At 41.4% G+C, this 14,052-nt stretch overlaps 1 protein-coding gene across 3 annotated transcripts in view; it reads right to left on the reverse strand.

Annotated features, from left to right (window-relative positions):
* The window catches only part of PDILT (protein disulfide isomerase like, testis expressed), a 51,256-nt gene that overhangs the window by 11,130 nt on the left and 26,074 nt on the right, over positions 1–14,052 (reverse strand). For all 3 annotated transcript variants that reach the window (XM_024984887.2, XM_024984886.2, NM_001205848.1), the window contains 4 exons: positions 10,191–10,324; positions 8,565–8,702; positions 5,183–5,293; positions 4,976–5,101 (listed from right to left, as the gene is read on the reverse strand). In XM_024984887.2, the coding sequence (XP_024840655.1) occupies positions 4,976–5,101; positions 5,183–5,293; positions 8,565–8,702; positions 10,191–10,324 (509 nt within the window). The remainder of the gene's footprint in view (positions 1–4,975; positions 5,102–5,182; positions 5,294–8,564; positions 8,703–10,190; positions 10,325–14,052) is intronic.

Here is a 14,052-nt window from a genome sequence, read left to right on the forward strand (position 1 = left end):
TCATCCTGGTTTCATCATCCTTGTGCAAGACATACAACTGCAGGAAGTCAGGAGATCCTAAGCTTTCATCTCAGTTCCTTGGGCAAAACAGTAATGTCCCCTCTATGTGCTACAGTTTTCTTATCTGTAAAGTGATAATTACAATAGTATCCACATTACAGGGTTGCTGTGAGAATGAAACAGGATACTGTATATAAAAGGCTTAGTTCAGTGACTGGGAGGTAGAAAATTGCTCACTACATGTCAACTCATTATTATTCTAAATTATTCTTCCATCTAGGAAACTCATAACTCATTCAACCATGCATTCTACACCTATTTGTGGAGTGGCTACTAGGAATTTTACCAAGTACTGGGGATACAAGGTACACAAAATTCATGCCTTCATGGAGCTCACGTTCTAGTGGAGAAGACAGGCAAGAAATGAGTAAAGAAATGAATCAACTAGATAGCAATGAGTGAGTGCCAACTGGATAATGAGACAGGGCATTGTGAGAGAGTGACTGCACAGATAGGGTGACATAGGGGCTCAATAGAAGGTCAGAAAGCATATTTGAGGAGATGACATTTGAGCTTGGACCTGAGTGATGAGTAACTAGTCAGGGGATCACTTATTTAAGCAGTGAAGACTGTCACTGAAAAGGCCTGGGTGGAGGGATGGGGAACACTTAGAGTGTTCTAGAACAGAGAGGCAGCCCAGTGTGGCTACAACACCATGAGGGATAGAGTCATGGGAGATGGTGAGAGATAAGGTCAGATCTACAGTGAGGAGCCGAGAGTTGATATGAAAGAGATGAGAAGTTTCTGAGAATAATAAGCCAGAGTGTGACATGGTGATAATTTAAAAAGGCCACTCTGGTTGTAGATAAGAAGAAAATGTGAAAGGAGACCATTTAGAGGCTCTTGAAGACTCTGGATTTGGACACTCTCAGGTCATTCATGATTCAAAATATTAAGAGTCTACTGTGTATCAGACAGTCTTCCAGGTGCTGGGGAGAGAGTGAAAAACAAAGTAGACATATTAAAACCATGTATATTTTCAGTAAACATTTGTTAGAGGAGAACAAGATAAGGGGCATGACCTGTTGGAATAATATTTATCCAACTGTATAACTTTGCCTCAAAAATGGAGCACAATCATAAATGACATTCAACAAGCTTGCTAAATGGGATAAAGGCAATCAACAACCTCAGTCTTTTGATATATGCCAAAATAAATTCCATCTAGATTAAAGAGATAAATTAAAAAATCAATCTAGAAGAATTATGGCTAAGCAATTATGCTTCCCTGGTGGCTCAGTGGTAAAGAATCCACATGATGATTCAGGAGATGTGCATACAATCCCTGGGTCAGGAAGATTCCTCTAGAGAAGAAAATGGCAACCTACCCCAGTATTCTTGCTGGGAGAGCTCATGGACAGAAAAGCCTGGAGGGCTACAGTCCATGGGGTCAGAAAAGAGTCGGACATGACTTAGCAACTTGTTGTTCAGTAGCTCAGTCATGTACAAGTCTTTGCCACCCCATGGACTGCAGCACACCAGACTTCCCTGTCCTTCACCATCACCTGGAGTTTGCTCAAACTCATATCCATTTAGTCAGTCATGCCATTCAACCATCTCATCCTCTGTCATTGCCTTCTCCTCCTGCCTTCAATCATTCCCAGCATCAGGGTCTTGTCAATGGATCTATGAATCAGCTCTTTGCATCAGGTGGCCAGAGTATTGGAGCTTCAGTTTCAGCATCAGTCCTTCCAATGAATATTTAGGGTTGAGTTCCTTTAGGATTGACTGGTTGGATCTCCTTGCTGTTCAAGGGACTCTCAAGAGTCTTCTCCAGCACCACAGTTCAAAAGTATCAATTCTTCAGTGCTCAGCCTTTTTTACTGTCCAGCTCTCACATCCATACATGACTACAGGAAAAACCATAGCTTTGACTATATGGACATTTGTCAGCAAAGTGATGTCTCTACTTTTTAATCCACTTTCTAGGTTTGTCATTGCTTTTCTTCCAAGAAGTGTCTTTTAGTTTCATGGCTGCAGTCACTATCCACAGTGATTTTGGAGCCCAGAAAATAAAGTCTGTCACTGTTTCCATTGTTTCCCCATCTATTTGCCATGAAGTGATGGGGCTGGATGCCATGATCTTAGTTTTCTGAATGTTGAGTTGTAAGCTAGCTTTTCCATTCTCCTCTTTCAACCTTCACCAAGAGGCTCTTTAATTCCTCTTCACTTTCTTCCATAAGGGTGGTGTCATCTGCGTATCTGAGGTTATTGATATTTCTCCTGGCAATCTTGATTCCAGCTTGTGCTTCATCCAGCCTGGAATTTCTCATGATGTACTCTCTCTGCATATAAGTTAAATAAGCAGGGTGACAATATACAGCCTTGATATATCCCTTTCCCGATTTTGAACTGGTCAGTTGTTCCATGTACAGTTCTAACTGTTGCTCCTTGACCTACATACAAGTATCTCAGGAGGTAGGTCAGGTGGTCTGGTATTCCCATCTCTTTAAGAATTTTCCACTGTTTATTGATATCTACACAGTCAAAAGCTTTAGCATAGTTAATTAATCAGGGATAGATTTTTTCTGGAACTCTCTTGCTTTTTCAGGAGTTGGTGATGGACAGGGAGGCCTGGTATGCTGTGATTCATGGGATTGCAAAGAGTCGGACATGACTGAGGGACTGAACTAAACTGAACTTGCTTTTTCTATGATCCAGAGGATGCTGGCAGTTTGATCTCTGGTATGTCTGCCTTTTCTAAATCCAGCTTGAACATCTGGCAGTTCTCGGTTCACATATTGTTGAAGCCTACCTTGAAGGATTTTGAGCATTACTTTGCTAGTATGTGAAATGAGTGCCATTATGCAACAGTTTGAACATTCTTTGGTATTGCCCTTCTTTGGGATTGGAATGAAAACTGACCTTTTCCAGTCCTGTGGCCACTGCTGAGTTTTCCAGATTTGCTGGCATGTTGAGTACAGCACTTTCACAGCATCATCTTTTAGGATTTGAAATAACTCAACTGGAATTCCATCACCTCCTCTAGCTTTGTTCACAGAGATGCTTCCTAAGGCCCACTTGACTTCGCACTCCAGCATGTCTGGCTCTAGGTGAGTGATCACACCATCGTGATTATCTGGGTCGTGAAGATCTTTTTTGCACAATTCTTCTGTGTATTTTTGCCACCTCTTCTTACTGTCTTCTGCTTCTGTTAGGTCCATACCATTTCTGTCCTTTATTGTGTCTATCTTTGCATGAAATGTTCCTTTGGTATCTCTATTCTTAAAGAGATCTCTAGTCTTTCCCATTCTATTGTTTTCCTCTTTTTTTTTTTTTTTGCATTGTTCACTTAAGAAAGCTTTCTTCTCTCTCCTTACTATTCTCTGAAACTCTGCATTCAGAGGGGTATATTTTCTTTTTCTGCTTTGTCTTTCACTTCTCTTAGTGACTGCTGCTGCTGCTGCTAAGTCGCTTCAGTTGTGTCCGACTCTGTGGGACCCCATGGACTGCAGCCCACCAGGCTTCTCTGTCCATGGGATTCCCCAGGCAAGAACACTGGAGTGGGTTGCCATTTCCTTCTCCAATGCATGAAAGTGGAAAGTGAAAGTGAAGTTGCTCAGTCGTGTCCGACTCTTAGCGACCCCATGGACTGCAGCCTACAAGGCTCCTCCATCCATGGGATTTTCCGGGCAACAGTACTGGAGTGGGGGTGCCATTGCCTTCTCCGTCTCTTAGTGACTAAGCAACAACAAATTGACCATTATAACAAAAATAGCGGGAAAGCAATCAGATTGTAATCAATTTAATTACATCAAAAATCTAGGTTAAAATTGAATAAACCAGGAACTATTGCTTCCCAGGTTGTGCTAGGGATAAAGAACCCACCTGCCAATTCAGGAGACATAAGACGAGCAGATTGGATCCCTGGGTTGGAAAGATTCCCTGGAGAAGGAACTGGCAAGCCAGTCCAGTATTCTTGCCTGGGAAATTCCATGGACAGAGGAGCCTGGAGGGCTGCAGTCCATGGGGTCACAATGAGTAGGACACTACTGAGCTCGTACACACACACACACACACACACACACATACACACACACACAGGAATGCATTTACAACAGATGTTTCTGTAATTAGAACAGCTTTCCTGGTGAATAATGATGTGGGATGTAGCATGGTCTTAAATATGTTGGTGCATAGTGGCTTTATTATGTGTTCATTTAAGTCTTCAAAGTTTTTAATTGTTTTGTTTAAATTTCAGAATAATTTTATTACCTTACTTCTTATAAAAATAAAGAGAAAAAGGAAGTAAATAGCCTCCATACTCCAGACGGTGGTAACTACATATATATGGATATAATACTTCGGAAACACTGATGTGTTTCTAATGATAATAATAAAAGTAAGCACTGTTTATTGTACATTTGCTCATTCCTTTACATAAAGCACTTCTAATTCTTGCTCTAATTATCCGTTTTTCACTGAAAGTGACTGAGACTGAGAGATTAAACTCATCTAAGACAAAATCATTTGTAAGAGGAAGAGAATTTGCACCAAAGCCTATTGATGCTGAATCCTAGAACCCCAGCAACTGCTGTCTGTACTGCTTCACATCTTCAGGCTTTTCACAGTCCCTGACCTCAGGTCTTGCTTTCCCCTCTCTTCCAGGCCAGATTCTAGCCACAGTGCAGTCACCCACTCTTAGCAGAGCCTGGTCCATCAAAAAAGCAGCCAAAACAATCATGTTACCATAGTAGGCTTCTCAAAAAGATGAGGGAAGGAAAAGCAAAGCTTTGGTGAGAAAGAAAGAGACACTGGGCAGGAAGAAGACTGCAAATCAGGAGGTATACAAATGAATATGCCAATTCTTCTTAGATTCATTTACAGTCAGCAAAGCAGATGGATGGCATCAGGGTCTACAGGGCTTTGATTCCTATCCAAAGAACCCTAAAAAGCAATGGCAATTTCCACAAACCTTGTTTTGGAATATCTTCGATGCCAACTTGTAATGCTGCATTATTATACGAAATGACTCAGAGCTTTTGGAGACAAAGAGCAACATGTGATTCAGGATGTTCAATTCGTAAATCAGATCCCTACTCTGAAATTCAAAAGAAAACAAGTCATTTTGTGCACACAGCTACCGCAGCTACCCTCCTCCTGAGACCCTTTGCTCACTGACCTCAGTGTTGTATTCAATAACAAGATCTGTGAGTTGTTCTTTTATGAGTTTATTGAGGATTTGTTTGTTGACATTGTCATTAATAAGCTCCTGGCGGTTCACAATTCTTCCCTTGGACAATAGAAGAAAAAATTAGACGGCAGTAGCATCCATGACATAACCATTTAATAAATGTAAATAGTACGATTTTCCCCTAGGATAAAAGGGAAACACCATGGTAACAGGTGTGACATATAATCTAGATACTTAATAAATACAGACATCTGAGCAGACTAACCTGAGGGTGGAATATGGATATAGGGAAGCCATGAAAATCTCTGGTCTACAGAGCAGGGAGTATAGTTGACTGACAGCCCTATCTGCCTTGCTCTGAAATCTCGTCAATGTATTTGTGCTGATGCTGAGCAGTTTTTCACACACTGCTCCTAACCAATGAATTTTTCAAGGATACTAAGGCAAGCCCATTTCTGGAAGATGCAGGACTTCTCTTATGGAGGACTTTGATGAACTTTCTTAGGACTACACTGCAATCAAAGACTTCCACTTCACCTTCCTTCCTTCCAAGGGTCGAATCTGCATCATGGTCTGATAAGTTTCCCCACCCCCCTTTCTGTTTTCCTTCACAGGCATTTCCTCTAATTTTTGCATGACTAATCCTGCTTGATGACTGCTTCTCAGAAGGAACTGGATTAACACAGAAAATGATATAAATTATCTGTAGCACAGGATCAAAGTCTGTGGGAGAAGGAGAAAAAAGTAGCTATCTCCTTATTTCTCTCCACTCCATCTCCTTCTCTACATCTATACCAATTCCAACCTCTAATCCAAACGTATTTCCTGGGCTCCTACAATAGTTTCCTAATAGTCTTCCAACTTATCCCCCTGCTTCCCTTCAATCTGTCCCCTAAACTTCAGCCAGAGTGATGTTAAAATGCGACTCTTTCTTAAACATAAGCCATATTGTCCTCTTGATAAAGCCTACACGCTTGTCTGGTCATAATAATAGTTTAATAATACTAATTAAACTTATGGAGAGATCAAGTTGTACCAGCCACAGTTCTAAACATGTATGTATTAACTCATTTAATCCTCATAACATCTCACTGAGCCATATACTATTATTTTGCCCATTTTACAGTTGAGAAAATTGAGGCACAGAGGAGTGAAGTGACTTGCCCAGAGTTGCTAAGCTAAGCTAAACTAAGCTAAGCTAAGACATGGAGCCAAAATTCCAGCTCAGGCAATCTGACTCTAGTGCCCATGTTCTTAACCATTAACATAAACCAAATCTCTCCTAAATGCAATGCCAAGTTTGCTGTTTCGTTTTTTATTTTGTGACTGGGTTTGTTCTGCAGAGGGCTTCCTTGGTAGCTCAGCTTGTAAAGAATCTGCCTGCAATGCAGGAGAACTGGGTTTGATCCCTGGGTTGGGAAGATCCCCTGGAGAAGGGAATGGCTACCCACTCCAGTATTCTGGCCTGGAAAATTCCATGGACTGTACAGTCCATGGGGTTGCAAACAGCTGGACACGGCTGAGTGACCTTCACTTATTCTTCAGAATTTAATGTTTTTTTGTATGGTCCAAATTTAATAGTGGTTTCTTTTCATATTCTCTATGGTTTCTGTCATGCTTCATAAAGGGACTTTTCCCCTCCCTCCAAGGTTAGAAAGCAAATTCTCCTATGGCGTCTTTTAGTCTTTCCACAGTTTTATTATATTTTTAAATCAGGGATCAAGCTGAAATTTAATTTGGTGGCAGGAATGACTTATGGATTTAGCTTTAGCTTTTTTCAAACGGCTACCCAATTCTCTCAATGCTAGTCACTGAATAACATAGTCTGCCTACTAGTCTAAAACAGCATCTTTATTAAATACTAAATTTCAGTATGCATATGGATCTACTTCTGGACTCTATGTTGTCCATTCAAAAACACAAATCAGGTTATTTTATTCTCTAGCTTGAAATCTTTCAGACTTTCATGGGCCTAAGTAAAACACAATGGCTCACAGTCTTCCCTATGAGAAGTCAACCAGCATCTGGATCATTTCATCTACTTCCTGTGTGGCCTTGAGCAAGTAACCTAACCTCTCTGAGCCGTGTCTTTAAGTAACATGGTTATTGTAAGGATTTAGCTTTGTGTAGGGAAGGAATAATGCATATTCTAGGAACCAAACTACAGAGTCTAAAGTAACACTTCAGTAGAATTCTCTGAGATGATGGATTTGCTCTGTAAATCAATGATATTAAATATAGTAGCCACTATCTACTAATAGCTAGTTTGATTGAAGAACTAACATTTCAATGTTACAGTAAATAGTCACATGTGACTAGTGGTTGCTGTATTGAACAGCTCAGATCTAGATCCCAGAGAGGGAGAGGAGGGCAGTTTGTAATAGAGGTTAGACTGTGGAAAGCCTTGTGGGTCTCATCAAAGACTCATATTTATCCTAAAAATTATAGGACACTGTTAAAGGGCTTTCAATGAGAAGAAGGAAAATAACCATCAGATTTTAATTTTGAAAAGATATCTCTTTAGAGGACAAGATAAAATGTGGTAGACCAGTTGAATGTATGTTGCACTAGGCTGTGGGATATGAATGGTCAACTTGATCTATGATGGTAGCAATAGAAAGAAGTGGATAGATTCATGGAACATTTTAAATTTAAAAATCAATGGGATTGGGCTGATGGATCGGTTAGCAGGGATGGAAAAGAGAGAGGTGTTAGAATGATGCCTAGGTGTTCTGATTTTGTTTACAGAGGAGCTGGGAGTGATGGTGACATCGCACTGTGAGAGGATCGCATTTCCCTATGATTCATGATGTTGAACATTTGTGTTGTGTTCATGTGCCATGTGTATGTCTTCTTTGACAAAAATGCCTATTTCTATTTATAACTGAGAAGATAATCAAAGAAAGGTTTTTGAACTTTGCTTTTCTTCAGTGGCTGCTGGGTGGAATAAATGTTTCTGCTATTCACAAAAAGAGAGAGAGAATACTAGAAGAGGGTTTGGAAGGGAGGTCATGACTTTAGGCTTGACCATGTTGAGACGTCTGGTGATGGATTTAAAGGTCTGGAGATTAGAGGAGTCTGGCTGGAGATGGAGATTTGTAAATCATGGGTATATGGATGGACCAGAAGAAAATGCAGGGCAGAAGACTGAGCCTTAATTAATGGCATTTACTGGTTAAGGAAAGGAAGAGCTCCCGATGGGAAATGGATGGAAAGGTCAGACAGACGTCTAGAGACTGGTTTCCCAGAAACCAACTAGTCAATACCACTTAGTTCACAAGTACAGAACCAGAATTTATACCCAAAGCCCATGCATGGTTCATTATTTTGAACTAGAGACCCGTCACTAGCAATAAAATTCAAGTCTTACCTTTTTGAACACTATAACACTGTCAAGGGTGACATGGTAACGCCCAATGGCATGTCTAATCGATATCGCTCCAAACGTTAGTTCTGGAAAGTCTTTAATCATATCATAGAACAACTCTGCTACTTCTTCCTCCAAGTCCTATTTGGAGAGAGATGTTTGATGAGGCTTCGACAGAAAGCAAAATGCCTAGCAATTTTAAGGACAGGGTGAAAATGGTGACTAACTCAACTCTTCACCTTTCCAAGTTCTGTGGTTTTGGTAGGCTACCTAAATCCACCTTCATGGATGTTTCACACCCAGAATACTTCTATGGCTATGCTGCTGCTGCCAAGTCACATTAGTCGTGTCTGACTCTGTGCAACCCCATAGATGGCAGCCCACCATGCTCCTCTGTCCCTGGGATTCTCCAGGCAAGAATACTGGAATGGGTTTCCATTTCCTTCTCCAATGCATGAAAGTAAAAAGTGAAAGTGAAGCCGCTCAGTTGTGTCCAACGCTTCACGACCCCATGGACTGCAGCCCACCAGGCTCCTCCATCCATGGGATTTTCCAGGCAAGAGTACTTGAGTGGGTTGTCATTGCCTTCTCCTCTATGGCTATGACTAAGGTCAAAATAGGCAAATCCACAGAGATAAACAGAGAGAATTGATAAACTTGACCTTTTCCAAGTATGAGTGTGAAGTCTGAACACAGTTGTTGAGACTTTTTATTAATAACATTTAGTCCTTAAATGGACTTCCCTGGTGGCTCAGATGGTAAAGAATCTGCCTGCAAGGTGGGAGACCTGGTTTCAATCCCTGGGTTGGGAAGATCCCCTGGAGGAGGGTATGGCAACCTACTCCAATATTCTTGCCTGGAGAAACCCCATGGACAGAAGAGCCTGGCAGCCTACAGTCAGTGGGGTTGCAGAGTTGGACACAACTGAGTGACTAAGCACACATGCACACACAGTCCTTAATTGCTTTCAGAAGAGGCCATTGATTTGATCACATGTAGTAACAAATATGAACTTCATATTAAGATATAACTGTAGTTTCAGCCTTCATTCTTTAGCTTGAAAGAAAACCGTGGCCCAAAACAATGTCAAAATGTAATATGGGAGAGAAAAAAGTACAAATTCTCCCCATGTATAAATATAACCCCAAAGTTCTGATTTCTGCTCAGAAAAAGGGAGGAGTCATCAAAGTTACAGGAAATGAGCAAAGATGTATAAAAAACTCATTCTCCAAAAGCAGGGGCCATTTGAAAATCATTTATTATTCATTGATGTTCTAAGTGGACCTCAAAAAGATCAGCCTGGCATGCTGCGATTCATGGGGTCGCAAAGAGTCGGATACGACTGAGCGACTGATCTGATCTGATACTATCAAAACCAGTTCAAAGTATACTAATCTCCTCTCCTTTCTCCCCATTACTATCTGCCTTTGTAGTTAGCTCCTCCTGCCATTTCAGCTTCCACTTTTTCTTTTTTATCCTTCCAGTTTTCCCAGAAAACCACTCATTGAAAAAGGAAAAATGGGCATGGAATTAACCTAAATGGAAGACCTCTCTTCACCCCACGCACCTTCCCAGACATAGGAATCCTTAGAAACTGAGAAGCCACCTCCCACCTCTTGAATGCAGTACCTGGAAGAAACCGATGATGACCAAGGGCCTGGAATTCACAAACTCTGCTATCTCATTGCTGTTAGAGAACAGAAATGCTTTCTGGCTAATTTGTCTTCTCAACCAAACAACCAAAGCAGTAGATTCAACCACTCCTAGAGAGAGAGGTACAATTAAATGGATCGCACAGAAGTTTCCTCTTGAACTGGAACAAGGCCTATCTTCCCCAAGTTAAATGAGTAAAAACCTCTTGCCTTAGATTCCCACCCCTTGAAAGCCAAGGTCAATTTTCCCTCTCTTCCTCAACCTGAGCCCCAAGGATGTAAACTTTAATAACAACTAAACTTTACCGAACACTTACCAAGGACCAGGCACTGTGCTGAGCATTTTGCATGTATTACATCTCCATAGTAGCCCTATGGGATACATATTGAGGTTTCAACTTGCTAGCTGCCACCCCACTAGTGAACCTGGGAATCAAACAGAGGAGGAAGCATGCCCAGCCGTGTTTTCTTATTCACCGTTCAAAGTAAAAGGAAGATGGATTTATTTTTTTTAAATATAAAAATTTAAAAGGTAAAGACCAGCAGAATTTTTCTGCACCCTTAGGAAAATTCCATTATCTCCGTGTGTCTCCCATTCGTTAGCTGAGACATGGATGTCCTCTAAGGTCATCTATCCTGACTTCCATTTCTCAGCTATCATATAGGAAATGCCAAGCATGCAGAAAGCTTCTAAAATTGAGACACATCGACCATATCTGGGAGACATAACAGTGTGCCAAAATGTACACAAGGCTACAAATGGACTGTGCTTGCTAGGATCATCGATGTTATATGATGGCAGATAATGAAAATATTTTCTGTCAAAGACTGTTATAGAATAGAATGGATCATTTAAAACGAATTTATGAGCTAGAGCAATGTTAGTTGTGAGTAGCTTTGTATGACATAAAAAAGCCTGTATTCCTTCTCTCATGATTCATTCCTTCACTCATTCATTCATTTGATAAATATGCACTGGAGTGCCGTGTTAAAGTGCTGTGTTTGGTCCTGGGGATAAAATGGTGAATAGAAATAAGACCTTGCCTCTGCTATGCACCTCTCATTCTGTTGAGGAAGATAATTGTCAAATAACTGCACAAACAAATATGTAGTCACACCCAAAGTTAGCATTAAGAAGCAAAATTCTGTGGACCAGTAGATACATGACCTACACTGTGAAGTTGAGGAGGAAATCCTGGAGGAAATCACTTATGAGCTGAAAACTGAAGGATACGTAAGAGTTAACAGGAAGTAGCTAGAGAAGGAAAGGCAGAGAAAACAGGTTGTGCAAAGCCCCCGTGGTAGGACAAATTGCAGCCTGGGGCTTGAGGAATGCACACAGTGTTGTTCAACTGTCTGAAAAGGACATTATTGTTAAATTGACTGGAAAGGGCACCAAGTGTCTTTACTTACCTTTCCTAAGAACATTAGGCCTTTAAAAATGTTCTAATTAAGTATGTTTACATGGAGAAATGGAGAAGGCAATGGCACCCCACTCCAGTACCCTTGCCTGGAAAATCCCATAGACGGAGGAGCCTGGTAGGCTGCAGTCCATGGGGTCGCTAAGAGTCGGACACGACTGGGTGACTTCACTTTCACTTTTTACTTTCATGCATTGGAGGAGAACATGGCAACCCACTCCAGTGTTCTTGCCTGGAAAATCCCAGGGACAGAGGAGCCTGGTGGGCTGCCATCTATGGGGGTCGCACAGAGTCGGACACGACTGAAGCGACTTAGCAGCAGCAGCAGCAACGTGGAGAAAGGTACACAAATTATAATATACAGTTTGATGAATTTTCATAAAACGAACAAACATGTGTAAATACCACCCAGATAAATAAATAGAAAATTATCAGCCCCTTAGAAGTCCCCATGTGCCCCCTCCCAGCCTCTACCCTGCTCTCACCTAGAGGTAACTAGAAGTAACAATTACCCTAGCTTCTAACAGCTTGTTCTTGAACTGCATGTAAACAGTCATACAGTATGTGATTGAGGATCTGGCTTCATTACACATGTGAGAGTCCTCCATGTTGCATTTTCAGATTCATTCCCACTGTTGTGTGAGATTTCCATGACTTATTTATCCATTCCTTATTAATGGGCATTTGGTTTGTTTACAGTTTGGGGCTATTAAGAATTAATTCTTGGGCATGTCTCTAGGGGCACATTATATGCACTTCTGTTGGGTACATGCCCAAGACAAGAATTTCTGGTCATGGGTACACAATGTCCAGCTTCAGTAGATACAGATTAGGCCATTAAAAAAGTCACGGTGAGTCAAGCCTCTGAAGGTTCATAAGAGGATGATGTGGTGGTCTCAAGGGTCAGAGTGGGTGGGGAGGCATCATGCCATCCTCAGACCATGGTTCCACTCACAGCAGTCATCCCCACCCCTCCAACCCAGATACCAGCCTAATGTTGAGATTCTATTTTCACGGTGGTCCAAGCCATCTTTTAGGAAGAAAGAGGCACACATCATGAAAACAAACCCTTTCTCCTAAAGGCTTTGCCTGAAAAAATTATTTTTTTCTAAGTGACCTGAAAGAAATTAGCTTAGACATTCTGAAAATGTCAAAAAAGGTGAATAAAATCCCTTCAAACGAGTTTGCATATCAGGTCATCAGGACCATTGCCCTGATTTCCCTCTCCCTGTGGCCACTCTCCAGTCACACCCTTGTCTTCCAGCACACTGGCTGTGGCATCCACCAGTCCCTCCGCCTAGGCTGTCCTTTCCTCTCAGCCCTCAAGTGCATCTCATCCTGCTTATTTAATCCTCAGTTTGGTCTTTTCCTACTCTCCTTTCAATCATTCTCTATATTATGACCTGTTGTATTTTCCTCATTGACTCTGTTTCTGAAGTTATGAGTTTTTGCTAACTTTCTCAGTAGCTCCTGAAGGATAATAGAATATGCCACCTCAAATTCTACTACTTTGGCATATTATTTTGAATTAAAGGTACTTGAGAAATAGCCTGTGCAAAAAAGATGTTCTGATTCTTCTTTATCCCTCTGAAAGCAGGAAATAAATCTCCCATGTGGCGGTACCCTCCCAACACTAGCAGGGTAATGACATCCTTATTACGACTCATAGGGTTTTAAGGTCAAGAAGGCTATATAAACAAACCTGGTTACTTCCTCACTAATTTTCTACCCCAAGCCCCAACCCCTTTTTTCTTGTCAATTCTTCACAACTTTATTGTTTCTTTGTCTAAAAGGTATAAAATCTGCCTGCTTTGATCACTTCTTTTTAGCCTCATATCTTTGGGACTCCTGTACATATGAAATTAATTTTTCTTTCATTAATCTCTCTTATGTCCATTTAATTATTAGACCCCTCAAAGAACCTAGAAGGGAAGAAAGGAAAAGTTTTCCTCCCCTACATCTTGTAATGTCTGGTTCATAGTAGGTGTTCAGGAAATCATGGGATGAATGAACAAGGTTAATGAGTCATTAGATAACTGTGAGGGAACTTGATCTTGAACCCTCCTCTCTGGGATGGGTGGACTCCACTTGGCCCCCTGGGCCCCATGGGACTGAGACAGCTCTGAGTCTGGTAAACAGTTTGTTTCTGAGTGTTGGGCACTGTCCCCACTATGCAGGTGCCTGTCCTGTTGCTCGGCTCTGAGCCAGAGGACACAGTGACAACTGAGGTGTGAATGTCGTGCCAATAATTAACTGAGGCCGTCACTCTGCTGCATATTTCCAGGCACAAGGTGTGAATGCATCATTAATTGAGGGCCTGGAGGCAGCCTGAGTCTCCCTCCCTCAACGGAGATGGTCAAAGCCAAGTCTCCCACCATCAGTCCTTGGAGACCAGAGGAGAACCTGAACTTGACTCAA

The sequence above is a fragment of the Bos taurus genome, chromosome 25 (assembly GCF_002263795.3).
Source record: "Bos taurus isolate L1 Dominette 01449 registration number 42190680 breed Hereford chromosome 25, ARS-UCD2.0, whole genome shotgun sequence".
In the NCBI taxonomy this organism is placed as follows: domain Eukaryota; kingdom Metazoa; phylum Chordata; class Mammalia; order Artiodactyla; family Bovidae; genus Bos; species Bos taurus.